The sequence below is a fragment of the Primulina eburnea genome, chromosome 13 (assembly GCF_022965805.1).
Source record: "Primulina eburnea isolate SZY01 chromosome 13, ASM2296580v1, whole genome shotgun sequence".
Lineage (NCBI taxonomy): Eukaryota > Viridiplantae > Streptophyta > Magnoliopsida > Lamiales > Gesneriaceae > Primulina > Primulina eburnea.
Window position 1 is genome coordinate 11376055 of NC_133113.1, and position 18511 is coordinate 11394565.

Here is an 18511-nt window from a genome sequence, read left to right on the forward strand (position 1 = left end):
AAAGATCTGGCACTTCTCTATGTACAAATAATGCCTCCAAATCTTCAAGGTCAAAACTACGGCGACCAAATCTAGATCGTGGGTAGGGTAATTCTTCTCATGGATCTTCAACTGTCGAGAGGCATATGCTATCACCTTCCCATGCTGCATCAACACTGCGCCTAAACCGAGCTTCGAAGCATCGGTATACAAAACAAAGTCTCTGGGCCTTGACGGCATGGCCAATACTGGCGCTGAGATAAGTGCTTGCTTCAAAGTATCGAAGCTCTTCTGACTCTTGTCGCTCCACACAAATTTCGCATTCTTCTTTGTCAATGACGTGAGTGGAACTACGATAGAGGAGAATCCATGAATAAACTTCCGATAATATCCTCCTAGCCCAAGGAAACTGCGGATCTCTGATGCATTATGCGGCACAACCCAATCTCTGACTGCTGCAATTTTCGCTTGGTCAACCTCGGTACCACTGCTAGAAACGATATGGCCTAAGAACGCCACCTTCTCTAACCAAAATTTGCATTTACTGAACTTGGCGAATAGCTTATGCTTTTGTAGGGTCTGCAAAATTGCGGTCAGATGTCTGCTGTGATCCTCTTGATTCTTAGAGTAGACGAGAATGTCGTCTATGAATACTATCACAAACTGATCAAGATACGGCTGAAATACGCGATTCATGAGATCCATGAAGATCGCTGGCGCATTCGTCAAATCGAACGGCATCACAAGTAACTCGAAGTGACCATAACGAGTCCTAAAGGCAGTTAGTGTTCTGTTTTTGTTTGGGTTGTAAGATGATTAAGTATTTGGTTTCCCCTGTTTAATTGTTGTTAATGTTTCATGTTTATTAGTCTGTTTAGTAGTGGCTCGGGTAAGGACGCTACAAGACTTCTTTTCCCAACTCTTGACAGAGCTTTCCTCATATTTGAAGATTAGAAACGTGACGAGAAAAGTTATCATTTAGAAAAGCCAACAATATTCGGCCAAAACAGAAGACTTTCTCATACTTGTGTACAGCAACTCACCCAACCCATCTTCCTCTCCAGAGCACTATTGAAGTATGCGTCTATAAACTATGTAGCCAAGCTAAAAAAATAAAAATGAGCATGCCTGGAGAGGCAATTATGAATAGAATACACATCCACGTATTCAATACAAATTTCAAAGGGTATTGGTCTTCAAAATAAATTTTCAAGTATGAGGAAAGAAAATTTTCAGTACCTTCTCATACATCTTGATGGCAGGTGTATTAGAAGTTCTCACAAAAAGGTCCACAAAATAAGCCTTGTCACTGTAAAGAGAAATAACCATACATCATAACTCATCTAATCCCATAACTAATAAAAAGGACTTCCTACGCCATTTCAGAGTGAAGATGCTACTTTCAAATGTAGAACAAAGTATTTGAGAGGGAGACTTGAGTATTTCATAAAAGCAGGTGCTAGCAGCTTCATCATATGTACAACAAGTGCATGCATAAAAGAAAGGCTCCTGTTACTCAAAGCTGTGGCAATTTACAATGTCCATTCTTTAATTCATTCTCTATTTTCAGGTTTTAAGCAACATAAAAAGTGGCAGACAGCGAAATAAAATGAGAAAATGCCACTACGGTCAAAACGATCAAGAAAATTTGCTTACAACGAACATACAATCCAACGAAACACTAATTTTCTCCAGAGATTTAGAATCAAAATGAGAAATGGATAGGACAGGATAAAAGGAAATAATAATGAGCTTAAAATTGCAGGAGCAAACAACTTGAAGAATCGATTGAGATGTTTGAACACAAGTAAAATGTGTCATTCAATTTCTACAAACTCATCTGAATGAAGGCACATTTGAATGCATAAAAAATGTGGATTGTTACATCTTGTCGCTCATGTTCTCCGATAGGTTCATCAGGTTCTTGTCCAATTGTTGCCTGCGATATTCAGGAGCTACAATTACAGCTGTCACATGACCGTGCCATGACTCACCTTGTACTTCAACCTTCCCCATAACTGCAAACTAGCAAGCATTAAGGTTCTATTGTTAAAGCATGTTATCCCATATAGGAGTTAACATATATAAATATTAAAAATGTCGATGTCAATCAAAGTCAAAGCAGATACGTTTAAGAGCCATATCATCACAAATCAGCACCAGACTATAATAACATTCTTTGGGGCACTTAAATCTTCACTTTACCATGAATGTCAGGAAATTCATTAAATTTTTTAAATGTCAATCAATGGCATGAGATTGTGAACTTTGGGGAAGCCAGTGAAGTGAACTTTGAAATTCAACTTATTATCCGTTTTGATATGAATCTGACCAGGCGTTACGAGCTAATTGTTGGAAAGAAGTTCAAGGAAGCTCCTTAACGATTCATGGCAAGCTACCAAGAGCATACCAATCAAATTTGAGGTCATTATAGCGTTAAAGTATTGAAGGAGCAAAAATAAGACATCCCGGCCGAGACAGGCGCGCCCCAACGCATATTTTTGCCCGCCTCAGCACCCAAGCCGAGCTAGACGTGCCCAGAGGAACTTTTCACCCGCGCCCAGCAGGGATTTTTACCCGCCCTAGCGTGTCCCTCAGACAGAAATTAAAAAACGCGGGTCTTTGAAGCAAATTAATTACATAAATAATATTTTGACGTTTTAGGATGATTTTTACCATTTTTTTTGTTAAATATACCTTGTAAACATTTTGTAAAAGATTATTGAATATTATTAAATGAATTTATGAAATTTTCTCTCAACAAGAAAGCTTCGACTGTGCATGTTTTTTTGTATTTTATCAAATCAAACTTATTAAAGTTTAATGCTTCGTGGCGTTTATTCATTGTTCTTCACTCGAATTGTAAAAGACGAATTCTTTGAAAGTTCGTTGGAGTTTGATTTTTTTATTTGTGTTATTTATTATTAAACCGCGTGATTTAGGGGTGAATACATGTTACTTGTTTTCAATTATTAAGATCGGGGGTTAAAGAAATTGTGTTGTTCATAGAACTGAGAGCGCGACTGGGCCTAGTTCGTGTTTGTCTTTCTTGGGTAACCGGATTCGCATCATGTTTTATGTTTTATTTGATAAACAGGGTATAAAAACTCATAATTAGTTCATCACAATTTGACAATTTCATCATTTTGCTTTTCATTGAAGGTTCGTTTGAGTTCGGTTGTTTTCTTGTGTTATTTGTTACTAAACCGTGTGACTAAGGGGCGGATACACGTTACTTGTTTTCAAAGAGTAAATATTGTGGGTTAAAGAAATCCAGTTGTTCGTAGAACTGAGGGCGCAACTGGGTCTAGTTCGTGTTTGTCTTTCTTGGGCAACCAGATTCGCATCACGTTTTCTGTTTTAGTTGATAAATAGAGTATAAAAAGTCATAATTAATTCATCATAATTTCACACGGATGAATCTCCTTTCCTGCACCAAATGAAGGAGTAAGGGCAAGACCATTTTCAGTGCATATTTCTCATAAAAATAATTGGAGTTCTCAAAAGACATAGTTACAGCAATTGTTCGGGAATATTTACATTTTCCTGCATCATAAATGAGAACCTTTGGCACTCGATTCGTGCCAAGGCAGATCTTATTTTACTCAAATTTCATTACAGAACTGGGATTTTTTTTATCTTTTTGAAGAGAACGGAATAGGGATTTGTGACACTCTCGAACAATACCAGAACCACCAAATCCAAATCAAAACAAAGAGTACCATTTAGGCAGAAAGACTAGCAACCAATGACCTCAGATATATAATTCTCCGTATAGTTAATGGCATCTTTACCTAAATAACCCACTTCCAACCACGAAAATAAATAAACAAAAAATTACAGCAGACAGCAACATCTTTATCAGGAGAAACAATTTGAGACTCAATCAATTATTTTGAAGTTTAGGGAGGATTAACAGAATGTGCACCTAGTCTTTATTGTTTTTCCCCTCATCTATCAACTGAATTCATTCTCCTTCTGTCCTACCAATAAAAATTTTATGTAAATTTTATATCTCACGTTACAGGTGTCGGCAAGTCAACAAAGGTGGGCAGCTGAAATTTAAACGTGGTGATTGGAAATTGATTTGTCAAAGTTGGTGCAGCAGAAGGAAATTCAGACTGAAATTATTCACACTGACAAGGGGCTCTATAAATAGAGCTCCCCCCTTCATTATTAAATCATCCCTTCTTCGAGTTTTCTCTCATCTTATAAGCATTTGAGTGCTTAGTTCTATAATATTTGTGAGGTTTTTTGTTCTCCTGTATTAAGAGAGTGTGTGTTCTCTTTGGAAACACAGTGAGTGAGTTGTACACCACAAAATATTGTAGTAGAATTCTTTTCATCTTGCCCGTCGTTTTTACCCTAATAATTTTTAGGGGTTTTCCACGTAAATCTCGGTGTCCTTTTTATTATTTATTTTTGGGGTTTATTATCTCAAATTCTGCGCGTAGGACCAACAAGTGGTATCAGAGACTTGGTTTAAAATTTTTTAAAATTCTGAGTATGCTATGTGGTTACAGCCTAGATTGATCTTCCACATCAAAAAAGATTTTTTATTTAAGGCGGGATTATTTTTTCCAGTCTACTAAAATTATTGTAGACATAATGGCGGGAAGGTACGAGATAGCAAAGTTCAATTGAAGCAATTTTATGCTATGGAAAATAAAGATACAAGCAGTTTTAAGAAAGGAGAATTGCTTGGCGGCTATTGGAGATAGACCGGTGGATATTGCGGATGATGAAAAGTAGAATGAGATTAATGATAATACTGTTGCCAATTTACACTTGGCAATAGCAGACAAAGTTGTGTCAAGTATCTCTGAGATAAAAACAGCAAAATTTATCTGGGATACTCTGACAAAGATGTACGAGGTCAAGTGGCTACACAACATGATTTTCTTAAAGAGAAGACTTTATACTCTTCGAATGGCGGAATTATCATCGATTACCGACCTTATCAACACAATAAATATTCTATTTGCCCGACTCACTTCCATGGGGCATAAAATAGGGTAAAATGAATGTGCAGAGCTTCTAGTTCAAAGTCTACCAGATTCATATGATCAACTTATCATCAACATTATCAACAATATTCTTATGGGCTTTCTAAGATTCGCCGATGCCTTAACTGCGGTTCTCGGAGAAGAAAGCCGACGCAAGAATAAGGAAGATAGGTTGGTAACATCAAAGCATGCAGAGGCTTTACCGATGATAAGAGGAAGATTCATGGACCGTGACTCTAGTGGGAGCTAAAGACGAGGTAGATTAAAGTCAAGAAGTAAGAAGAAAAATTTTTACTGCTTTAAATGTGACGGTAAAGGGCACTTCAAGAAAGAGTGTACGAGCATCGATAAAAGTTCTCAAGGAAACGTGGCAAGTACTTCAGGCAGTGGTGAAATATTATTCAGTGAAGCGGCAATAGTTGCAGAAGGCAGACACAAATTTTGTGACACATGGATTATGGATTCAAGAGCGACGTGGCACATGACGTCTCAGAGAGAATAGTTTGATCATTATGAACTAGTCTCAGGAGGATCTGTATTCATGGGAAATGGTCATGCCTTAGAAATCGCTGTGGTCGGTACTATCAAAATTAAAATGTTTGATGGCATCATGCGCACCATACAAGAGGTACGACATGTGAAAGGACTGATGAAAAATCTTATGTCCTTGGGGCAATTTGATGACATCGGGATCATGAAAATTGTGAAGGGTGCGCTTGTTGTTATGAAGGCGGGAAAAGTTGCTGCAAATCTATATGTATTTTTTGGGAGAAACACACAAAGAGGCGGAGTTAGCTTTTGCATCAATTGGTTCAGGAGAAGAATTAAAAATATTATGGCATAGAAAGCTCGGGCATATGTCAGAACGGAGGTTGAAAATTCTCTCAGAACGGAAGATGCTGCCGGGAATTACAAAAGTGTCACTACCCTTTTGTGAGCATTGTGTTACCAGTAAACAACACAGATTAAAGTTTGTCACTTCTGTTGCCAGGAGCAAAAGCATATTGGAGCTGATTCATTCGGATGTTTGGCAAGCACTGGTTGTATCCCTAGGAGGAGCGAGATACTTTGTCTCGTTCATTGATGATTTCTCTAGGAGATGTTGGGTGTATCCAATCAAGAATAAATCAGATGTTTTCCAGATCTTCAAAGATTTAAAAGCGCGGGTTGAACTTGATTCAGAAAAGAAAATCAAGTGTTTGAGGACTGACAATGGAGGAGAATATACCAGTGATGAATTTTATGCATATTATCAAAATGAGGGCATCAAAAGACAATTCACGACGGCTTACAACCTTGTTGGACAGAACAAGAGCTATGTTGAGGACTGCAGGTTTGGAAAAGTCATTTTGGACGGAAGTAGTCAAAACCGCTTGTTATATTATCAATTGTTCTCCTTCAGTGGCGATTAATCTGAAGACTCTGATGGAGAAGTGGACCGGGAAGCCGACAAATTATTCTCATTTGCATACATTTGGAAGTTTGATGTACGTTCTGTACAATGAGCAAGAAAGATCAAAGTTGGATTTGAAATTCAGAAAATGTATCTTCATGGGTTATGCTGATGGAGTAAAGGGGTTTCGCTTGTGGGATCCTACTGTTCACAAGCTTATCATCAGCAGGGATGTTATCTTCGAAGAAGATAAATTAAAGGGAGACAAAGGCACACTGAATTCAGAAACTACTATATTTCAGGTGGAAAATAAGACGGACGAAGGTCAAGTTTCTTGTGAAGCAGTACCAAAGCATGAAGAACAAGAATATGTTGAGTCTGAGGTTTCTAATGTGAGGCAGTCAACTCGAGACAGAAGACCACCAGGTTGGCTTTCAGATTATGTCATTGAAAGAAATATTTCATATTGTCTATTATCAGAGGATGATGAGCCATTGAGTTTCCACAAGGCTACTCAAAGCTCAGATGTATCTTTGTGGATGATAGCAATGCAAGAAGAGTTGGAGGCATTATACAAGAATAAAACTTGGGATCTTGTTACACTACCACAAGGGAGGAAAGCCATTGGAAACAGATGTGTCTATAAGATCAAGCGTGATGGCAATAACCAAGTGGAACGGGATTGATACGAATCCTCGTATGAATGAAAGGCAAGCACGAATATCGAAATCGTACCCTCAATTCAATAACAAACAAGGAACGATTATGTTGTCCCGATCTTTTGAAACAAGTAACGATTTTGTGATATTCACCTCTAAGAGATTATAACTTAGCAACAAATATCAACGATAAAACAATTGAATTTCAAACGAACCCTCAAAGAACTTGTTTTGACAATCCGAGCGAAGAACAATCGACAAACGCCACAAAGATGTAATCTTTGATAAGTTTGATTTTGATTTTGAACACAAAGCTTTTGCCTTGTAAAATTGAGAGAAATCTCAAGAACTTGATATATCATTCATCATAATTCGTTCATGGTCTAATAAACTAAATATATAGTCAATAAAGTATGAAAAAGTAGTGTAAAAAGGCTTAATTAAGATAACAAGCAAATTTCACACGGAAGTTGACAATAGACCGCGGGTGCGCTGCAGACTGGACCGCGAGTGCGGTACCGCTTCGGCGAAGTCGGATATAAAGGACCACGGGTGCGGTCCATTGATGAGCGCGGGTGCGCTCATTAAACCGCCGGTGCGGCTTAGCTTTACCGTGGGTGCGGTCCTGCTTCGGCAATATTCTCTTAAATCTGATTATTATGGACCGCGGGTGCAGTCCCTGAACTAGCGCTGGTGCGCTCCACCTTCGGCAATTGCACTTGAATAACATTCCAAAAACCTCCAATATTATTCCCATGATTCCCAACCTCCTCTAATTTAGACATCCAACTTGTAGGACTTCCTTGATAGCTCATCATGAGTCCTTGAAGTGCATCTTTAAACTTCTTACTTCGTCCCCTCATTATAGGTCCTTCGGGCAACTCCAATGACTCCCATGCTTTCTTTGGTTCTTGATCAACCACGTTTGCATCATTCTCCCCTTCTTGAAAAGGATTTGTCCTCAAATCTTGATCATCTCCTACATCAAATAACGAAAGATCACTAACATTAAAAGTACAACTGACATTATACTCACCTGGTAGATCTAATTTGTAGGCATTGTCGTTGATATTTTCAAGCACTTGACACGGTCCATCACCCCTAGGTAAGAGTTTTGAACGTCGTTTTTCTGGAAATCTTTCCTTCCTTAAGTGCAACCACACCCAATCTCCCTTTTCAAAAACCATCTTTTTCCTTCCCTTGTTGGCTTGCTTCGTGTATTGTAAATTCTTCTTCTCGATGTTATCCTTGACCTTCTCATGCAAACTTCTAACGAATTCAGCTTTCTTCTTGCCATCCATATTCAACCTTTCACTCACAGGTAAAGACATCAAATCCAACGGATTCAAAGGATTAAAACCATATACAATTTCAAATGGCGAATAATTTGTAGTAGAATGCACGCAACGATTATAAGCAAACTCAACAAATGGTAAACAATCCTCCCAATTCTTTAAGTTATTCTTAATAATAGCACGCAAAAGTGTTCCTAAAGTTCGGTTAACAACTTCAGTTTGTCCATCCGTTTGAGTATGACACGTAGTAGAAAACATCAGTTTCGTGCCAAGTTTAGCCCACAAGGTTTTCAAAATGTAACTCAAAAATTTAACATCACGATCAAACACAATAGTTCTAGGCATACCATGCAACCTAACGACTTCCTTAAAGAACAAATCTGCAATGTTGGATGCATCATCAGTTTTGTGACAAACAATGAAATGTGCCATCTTAGAAAATCTATCTACAACAACAAATATAGAATCCCTCCCCTTCTTAGTCCTCGGCAACCCCAAAACAAAGTCCATAGAAATATCAACCCAAGGTTCACTAGGAACTGGAAGTGGTGTATACAATCCATGTGGCTGTGTTCTAGACTTAGCTTGTCTACAAGTAATGCATTTTTCACAAACACGTTCAACATCACGTTTCATATGTGGCCATTAAAAATGCTCATTCCAAAAACTCAAAGTTTTAGCCACACCAAAGTGCCCCATCAAACCTCCACCATGTGCCTCCCTCACAAGTAATTCACGAATTGATGACTTTGGAATGCACAATCTATCTTCTCTAAATAAAAACCCATTATGTAAATAAAATTTATCATATGGACTATGCATACATGTTTCAAATATCTCCTTAAAATCCTCATCCAACAAATACAACTCTTTCATAAGTTCAAATCCCAAGATTTTCGACTCCAAGGTAGAGATTAATACGTACCTCCGTGATAGTGCTTCAGCCACTACATTATCCTTCCCTTGTTTGTATTTGATTATGTAGGGAAATGTACCTATGAATGCCACCCACTTAGCATGCCGCTTTTTCAGTTTTTGTTGTCCCTTAAGGTACTTTAGAGACTCATGATCGGTATGGATCACAAACTCCTTAGGCCTCAAGTAGTGTTGCCACACCTCCAAAGTCCTCACAAGCGCGTACAACTCCTTGTCATACGTTGGATAGTTCAGTGCTGCTCCATTGAGTTTCTCACTAAAATACGCCACTGGTCGTCCTCCTTGCATCAAAACACCTCCAATACCTACACCTGAAGCATCACATTCAATTTAAAAAGTATTAGAAAAATCAGACAAAACAAGTAAAGGCACATTAATTAATTTTTGTTTAATAATATTAAAAGACTTCTCTTGCTCCTCGCTCCAATGGAATGGAACGTTCTTCTTAATGACCACCGTCATCGGTGCCGCCAGTGTGCTAAAATCTTTTACAAACCTCCTATAGAAGCTTGCAAGACCATGAAAGCTTCGAACTTGACTAACATTAGCAGGCGTTGGCCAATCTCGAATAACACTTACCTTGTCTTCATCCACTTGTATCCCTTGTGAACTTACCACAAAACCAAGAAAGACAAGTTTGCTTGTACAAAAATCACATTTCTTAAGATTAGCATATAAATGTTCAGCCCTAAGTTTTGTCAGTACAAGTCTCAAATGCTCAACAAGATCTTCTAAATCTTCGCTATACACAAGAATATCATCAAAATAAACCATAACAAATTTCCCTATGTAAGCACGCAAGACATGATTCATCAACCTCATAAAGGTACTAGAAGCGTTTGTTAAACCAAAAGGCATTACCATCCACTCATATAACCAATATTTGGTTTTAAATGTTGTTTTCCACTCATCACCTTCCTTCATCCTAATCTGATGATAACCACTCTTCAAGTCAATTTTACTAAAAATACATGCACCATGCAACTCATCTAACATATCATCTAATCTAGGTATGGGATGCCTATACTTGATGGTTATGTTATTAATTTCCCTACAATCCACACACATATATATGCCATGAGCCATATTTCTTAGGAACTAGTAAAACAGGTACAACACAAGGAGACATGGACTCACGCACAAAACCCTTATCTAACAACTCACTTACCTGTAGTTGTAGTTCCTTAGTCTCCTCCGGATTGCTTCTGTAAGCTGGACGATTTGGCAATACACTTCTGGGTACCAAATCAATTTGGTGCTCAATCCCCCTCAATGGTGGTAATCCTTGAGGTAGCTCCTCCGGAAATACATCTTCAAATTCCTGCAAAAGTGACACAACAATGCTCGGAAGGTGTGACACCTCGACCCAATTTAATAAAATAGCAGCGGAATTTAAAATTTTTCTTTCAATGGAAGGAAGTTTCAAATACATTTCTATAAAATCTTTACATCAAAATTAAATACATGATCATTCAAATGATATAACAAAAATACAAAATATCATTCCTATGATCATGTCCAAAATGCCATCCAAAAATCATCATCCTTCCAACTTGGTATGCATATGACCCCGGTCTCACAATCAACGTTCCGGTCCGTCGCTTTTATCTGCATCACATGAAATAACTGAAATGAGTATAAAACTCAGCAAGTGGAACTCTTATATAGCAATGACCATAACATACTCTGTAAAACATAACTTTGAAATCAGTAAATACCATAAACTCTGAAACATGAATAACATAGCAATAGCATAAAATGAGATGGTATTTCTCTTTTCTCTGGTATGGATTGATATCAATAGTATCTCTGTCTATGGTTGCTCGTATCCCATCGATATAAATCGACAACTCTGAGGGATATAAGCCTATGGTCGTTGATCAACTAATTGCATGCAATATCTGACTATGTATCTATCAATCCATAAAACATTTGAATTCTCTCTTTGGTATTTAAACAAACACTTTGAATACACTATTCTCTTGTATTCCCTTTTTAAGCAATTGAGGCATATACAAGCCTCTACTCTACAACACATTGAGTCAATACATACTATGAATCAAATGGAAGGGAATAGCATAATAAAACTCTTGAAAAACAATACGTATAGAATCATGTGAGCACAATAAATGAGATTCCACTTACAATCACTTGAAACCTTGGTTCTAAACTCTTGGTTGAAATCCTACAACAATAAACCATAAATCACACCATTAACAACTCAATAATCAAACACCCATGTCAATTAACCCAAAATCCCAACCAAATCAACAAACCCATAACACATCTCCTCCAAACAAAGAAATAACTAAACCAAAAGACTTACCTTAGCTCTTTGAACAACCAAGAACCTTGATCTCAACTCAAATCACCAACTAAGAGCTTGGATTAAAGAAAAGAAAGGAAGAAAATGAGAGAACCCTAGTCTCCTAGGAGAGAAAATCAAGAAAGAGGAAAGTGAAATGAGAGAAATGAAGTCAACTCATCCAATTATATCACTTAAAATCTCGAGCTGTGCGCGACCGTGGGTGCGCTCCTATCTCTACCGCGGGTGCGCTGAGCTCACGGCCTCCCAACCAAAATTCTGAAATCGACGACCGCGGGTGCGGTCCTAACTTTACCGCGGGTGCGGTGCCTTCACCGCGGGTGCGGTACCAATACACCGCGGGTGCGGTGTGTACGGCATTTCTAGACAAAATGTTGCAATCAAGACTGCGGGTGCGCTGCTGCAAGGATCGTGGGTGCGGTCCCCTCTCGGCCAAGACAAAATCTAACGCAACTAAAATCGAACCGAAACACTGATACAATACAACCACCATCCATGAACATCAACAATACCACAAAATAATAATAACCAACCATACTAAAACCAATAAACACAACTCTTAACATCTAAACCAAATAACCCAATAAACATACGAAACTTAAACTGTACCGTACACCAGGCTCGGCTATTACAGAAGGGATCCGGCTATATCACTTGTGTTAAAGAGAATCTCTTTGTAAAGAATCAACACAAGTGTATCATGTGTGTGCAACAATTGTTTCAGGTCACTCTTTTGGACCATATATATTTTCTTTTTGGTCTCTTTCCTCTCATTTTCTTTTTCCTCATTTTTCTTTTGTATTGCTATCTCAATTTTTTTATCACTTTTGTGTTTAGCCATTTCATTTTTCTTTTCAAAGGCCATCTCACTTTTTAATTCACTCTTTCTTTCGGCCTCATCTCTTTTTTTCTTTTGTTGTTGGTCCTCCCTGATTTTTTTTGGGGACAAAGGAAGTAAAACAATGGGTTCTTTCTTGAGTACAAAAGAATATCTATTTCTAAACACATCATGTGTCACTTGCCTATCATATTGCCATGGTCTTCCTAACAAAATATAAAAAGCATGCATTGGTACCACATCACACAATACCTCATCAATATACTTCCCAATCGAAAACGCAACCAAAACTTTTTTGTTCACCTTCACTTCGGCACAGTCATTCAACCACTGTAGCCTATATGGTTGAGGATGTTTCAAAGTATGCAAGCTCAATTTTTCCACCATCTCAAGACTAACAACATTGGTACAACTCCCTCCATCTATAATAATGTTGCAAACTTTGCCACTGACAAAACATCTAGTATGGAAAAAGTTTTCCCGCTGATTCGTCTCCTCTTCTTTAACTTGGGCACTCATGATACACCTAGTTACTAATGCCTCACCCACAACTGCTTCATATCCCTCATCAGGATCCTCTAATGCAGGCATCTCATCTTCATCCTCTCCATCATCTCCTTCACTATGAGATTCATACTCCCCATAATTATTCAACACCATCACCTTTTTATTGGGACATTGGCTAGCAATATGTCCAACTCCTTGACACTTAAAACATTTAATATCTCTAGAACGATTAATAGGAGTTTCAGGTTTACCTTGCATTCCTTGCTTAGGCGCCTCCTGTTTAATGTCAACTTTGGGCTTGACCACTACCTTGCTTTCTTCACGTTTAACAACATTGGAACGCCAAGGTGTTGATGTATTCCCAGCTTGTGTGGTACGACCAACTCCTCTCCTCTTGAGTTGTTGCTCCACTTTTATCGCCATCTGCACCATTTCATCTAGATCCAAGTAATGTCTAAGTTCCACTTGGTCTTGAATTTCTCTGTTCAAACCGCACAGAAAACGAACCATAGTAGCCTCACTATCCTCATCTATGTTTGCTCTAATCATGACTACTTCCAATTCTTTATAGTAGTCCTCAACACTCTTCACACCCTGTCTCAAAGTTTGTAACTTCTTAAACATTTCTCTATAGTAGTGATTTGGTACAAACCTCTTCCTCATTACGCTTTTCATCTCAACCCAAGTTTCTATAGGCCTCTCATTGCATCTTCTCTTAGTGGTCACTAATTGATCCCACCAAATAAGTGCATAATCAACAAATTCAACAACGGCCAACCTAACCTTCTTTTGTTCGGAATAATGGTGACAATCAAACACGAATTCAACTCGTTTTTCCCATTCTAAATAAGCCTCTGGATCCGACTTACCATGGAACGACGGAATTTTCATCTTAATGCTACCTATGTTATTATCTTCCTTATTCCCATCATCGTACCTACCACGTAAGGCTTCTCGTCTTCCCCTACCAAATCCTCTACCTCTTCCGCTCCTACCCCAGTTTTCGTTTTGACTCTCCTCTTCTATCCCCAATTCATAATCATCCTCTTCTTCGACTCTACCCAATCCTTTAGGCTTAGATTTATTTTCACTAGTGCTAACTTCAAGCCTATCCAACCTCTCATATAAAGGATCCAACTCGGCCCTCATCATTCTACTAAAATGCCCAAATAACGCCTCCATTTGAACCTTAGACAACCCCTGGTTAGAAATCTCTCCTACTTCCCTCTCCATTTTAATTTCAGGTTTTGTACCTGCAATAAAATGTTAGTAGAAATAAAAGATTTTTCTCACCCAAATTCTCACGATCACTCCAAAGAAATAACACTCGCACTCAAATGTTTTTTTACTTGAATTTGATAGTTCTCTCAAAGGTGTGCTCAATCTTTATATATATATATTTTATCAAACTAACAAGATTCAACTTGTGAACACTTGAAACTGTCTCACTTGGATTGCACAAAAACAAGAACTATAGAATAACACAGAACAAATTTTTTTTCGAGATTTTTGGATTATCAAATAACAAAGGATGATAGAAATAACGCAGATCTTAAAATAGAACAAAGGATAACACAAAACTGAAACAGAACGAATTTTTGTTTTTGTTTTTGACAGATATGACAATAAAAACAAAAGTATAACACAGATCTGATGACTTTTTAAACAGATCTGAAAATAGCAACGATAACTTACTTGAATCAAACAGAATCAGAAGCTCTGATACCAAATGATACGAATCCTCGTACGAATGAAAGGCAAGCACGAATATCGTAATCATACCCTCAATTAAATAACAAACAAGGAACGATTATGTTGTCCCGATCTTTTGAAACAAGTAACGATTTTGTGATATTCACCTCTAAGCGATTATAACTTAGCAACAAATATCAACGATAAAACAATTGAATTTCGAACGAACCTTCAAAGAACTTGTTTTGACAATCCGAGCGAAGAACAATCGACAAACGTCACAAAGATGTAATCTTTGATAAGTTTGATTTTGATTTTGAACACAAAGCTTTTGCCTTGTAAAATTGAGAGAAATCTCAAGAACTTGATATATCATTCATCATAATTCGTTCATGGTCTAATACACTGAATATATATTCAATAAAGTATGAAAAGTAGTGTAAAAAGGCTTAATTAAGATAACAAGCAAATTTGACACGGAAGTTGACAATAGACCGCGGGTGCGCTGCAGACTGGACCGCGAGTGCGGTACCGCTTCGGCGAAGTCGGATATAAAGGACCGCGGGTGCGGTCCATTATGAGCACGGGTGCACTCATTGAACCGCGGGTGCGGCTTAGCTTGACCGCGGGTGCGGTCCTGCTTCGGCAATATTCTCTTAAATCTGATTATTATGGACCGCGGGAGCAGTCCCTGAACTAGCACGGGTACGCTCCACCTTTGGCAATTGCACTTGAATAACATTCCAAAAACCTCCAATATTATTCCCATGATTCCCAACCTCCTCTAATTTAGACATCCAACTTGTAGGACTTCCTTGATAGCTTATCATGAGTCCTTGAAGTGCATCTTTAAACTTCTTACTTCGTCCCCTCGTTATAGGTCCTTCGGGCAACTCCAATGACTCCCATGCTTTCTTTGGTGCTTGATCAACCATGTTTGCATCAGGTATTGTGCTAGATTGGTGGTAAAAGGGTATGCTCAGAAAGAAGGCATTGACTTCAATGAAATATTTTCTCTTGTGGTTCGGCTTATAATAGTCAGAGTGGTGTTTGCATTGTGTGCGGTGTTTGACCTACATCTAGAACAGCTAGATGTAAAAACGGTGTTTCTTCATGGAGATCTTGAAGAAGAAATCTATGTGGTCCAGATAGAAGGTTTTGCGGGAAAAGGCAAAGATGACTTGGTTTGTAGGTTGAAAAAATCTTTGTATGGTCTCAAACAGACGCCGAGGTGTTGGTACAAGACATTTGATTCATATATCATGAGCCTTGGATACAACAGACTGAGTGCAGACCCTTGTACGTATTTCAAGAGGTCTGGTGATGATTATATTATTTTGTTGTTTTATGTGGATGACATGTTGGTAGCATGCCCCAACAAAGATTAGGTCCAAGGATTGAAGGCACAGTTAGCTAGGGAATTTGATATGAAGGACTTGGCACCAACAAACAAGATTCTAGGGATGCAAGTTCATCGAGACATAAGTAACAGAAAGATTTGGCTTTCCCAGAAAAATTATTTGAAGAAAGTCTTGCAACGCTTCAACATGCAAGATCACAAGTCAATATCGACCCCTCTTCCTGTTAACTTCAAGTTATCCTCCGAGATGTTTCCTAGCAGTGAAACAGAGAGGATGAAGATGTCTCGAGTACCATATGCATCAGCAATGGAAAGTTTGATTTTCGCTATGATCTGTACAAGACCGGACATTGCTCAAGCAGTGGGAGCAGTTAGTCGGTATATGGAGAATCCTGGACGAGAGCATTGGGGCACTGTTAAGAGGATCCGTAGATACATTAAGGATACCTCGAATGCTGCATTATGTTATGGAGGATCGGATTTTACACTCAGGGGCTATGTCGATTCAGATTATGCAAGTGATCCTGATAAGAGAAAATCTACTATTGGTTATGTGTTTACACTTGTAGGGGGAGCAGTAAGCTGAGTTTCAAAACTACAGACAGTTGTGGCGTTATCTACAATGGAGGCAGAATACATGGCAGCTACTCAAGCCTGCAAGGAAGCAATATGGATTAAAAGGTTATTGGAGGAGATTGAACACAAACAAGAGAATATTCCTTTGTTTTGTGATAGTCAGAGTGCCTTGCACATCGCAAGGAATCCAGCCTTTCATTCCAGGAAAAAACACATTGGAGTCCAAATTCACTTTGTAAGGGAAGTAATAGAAAAAAGAAGCGTGGATATGCAGAAGATCCATACAAAGGATAACATAGCTGATTTTTTGACCAAGCCAGTGAACACTGAAAAGTTTGAGTGGTGTAGAACCTCAAGTGGTCTAGAAGAAACGTAAGCAGCAGGTAATGGCAAGATTGAAAGGATGTGTGAAGATGTGCTTGATTCTCAATCAAATCTTCAAGTGGGAGAAATGTCGGCAAGTCAACAGAGGTGGGCATGTGAAATTTAAACATGGTGATTGGCAATTGATTTTTCAAAGTTGGTGCGGCAGAAAGAAATTCAGACTGAAATATGAATACGCTTTTTTAACGATTATTCACACTGACAAGGGGCTCTATAAATAGAGCTCCCCCCTTCATTGTGAAATCATCCCTTCTTCAAGTTTTCTCTCAACTTATAAGCATTTGAGTGCTTAGTTCTATAATATTTGTGAGGTGTTTTGTTCTCCTGTATTAAGAGAGTGTGTGTTTTCTTTGGAAACACAGTGAGTTAATTGTACACCACAAAATATTATAGCGGAATTCTTTTCATCTTGCTCGTGGTTTTTACCCTAATACTTTTTAGGGGTTTTCCACGTAAATCTCAGTGTCCTTTTTATTCTTTATTTTTGGGATTTATTATCTCAGATTCCGCACGTAGGACCAATAACAGGCCCAACAAAAGTTGATAACCAAAACATGAACTGTAACACTTTTAAAGTACATTTCGGTTTCATTAAGAGGAAACAACTAGAATTCCCAATTTTAGAATGCACATCTCACGTTAAAAGCAAGAAACAAAATTGTATCTAATTTTCAAACAAGGTTGCTCTGATCCCAAGTTTAAAAGTTACTCTTCTTCCAAACAAAGTTGCTCCAATCCTGCTATGTTGAATATTTCAACATACTAACGAACAAATAGCCATTTTACCTATCGCAATGCAGACAAGAACTCCACAGAACATGTAATCCACAAGCATAACTAGGATTTTAGTTGAGGGGATTGCCACACTTCCAATTTCGGAAGATTTTTTAGATAAAAATGTTAACATATTCAATCAATACAGAAGATTTCTCCGCTTATCAAACCAGCTGCCTATAAATTTTTTCCACGTCTCAGTCTAATGCTCATTGCAGTTATGCACTATACGAACAATCAAATTATCTCGCAATCCGGAAATTTCAATCCTATTGCGACCGAAACCTAAGAAAACAACATCTTTTTTCTCTATTTTACAACATTTTAGAATTAAACAAGTGATGCCGAACTATAGAAGGGGAACTCACTGTAGCCCATGTTCGGTTTCCAAGAGCTCCGGCCACGTGAAAATAATCCGGCCAACTTGACATATAAGTCATATAGAACGAGATGTTGAAATGCATTCATTGGATTATTGCATTCGTCAATTGAAATAATCTCAATCTATACGCCGAATTATCGATTCCTTGAAAAGGTAATATCTGTATAGTTAATGTTTCCGTGAGATGGTCGATATTCACAGACGCAAATCGGAGGAGATCGTTGCAGCAAAACCTTCGAATCGTTGTCATCCTCAGCCGCTCTTCGTTGTTCTGTTGAGTGTTGAATTATCGGTACAATGGTGTAAGCCGCCTGTACACGAGAAATTTTCTTTAAGGGGGTTTTAATATAATTTATTTTTAGGTAACATATTTTATTCCTTCGAATTTCTAATATTTGAGTTTC

The 18511-nt window shown here is 38.2% G+C and overlaps 1 protein-coding gene across 1 annotated transcript; it reads right to left on the bottom strand.

Moving 5' to 3' along the window:
• Window positions 1-994: 994 nt before the first annotated feature.
• LOC140809870 (N-terminal acetyltransferase B complex catalytic subunit NAA20-like) lies at window positions 995-18098 on the bottom strand. Its single transcript, XM_073167635.1, has 4 exons — window positions 18094-18098; window positions 1865-1997; window positions 1219-1288; window positions 995-1083 (listed from the first exon to the last, which is right to left on the bottom strand). The coding sequence occupies exons 2-4, from the start codon at window positions 1993-1995 to the stop codon at window positions 1048-1050; spliced, it is 237 nt and encodes a 78-aa protein (XP_073023736.1). The 5' UTR covers window positions 1996-1997; window positions 18094-18098; the 3' UTR covers window positions 995-1047.
• Between the last annotated feature and the right edge of the window lie 413 nt (window positions 18099-18511).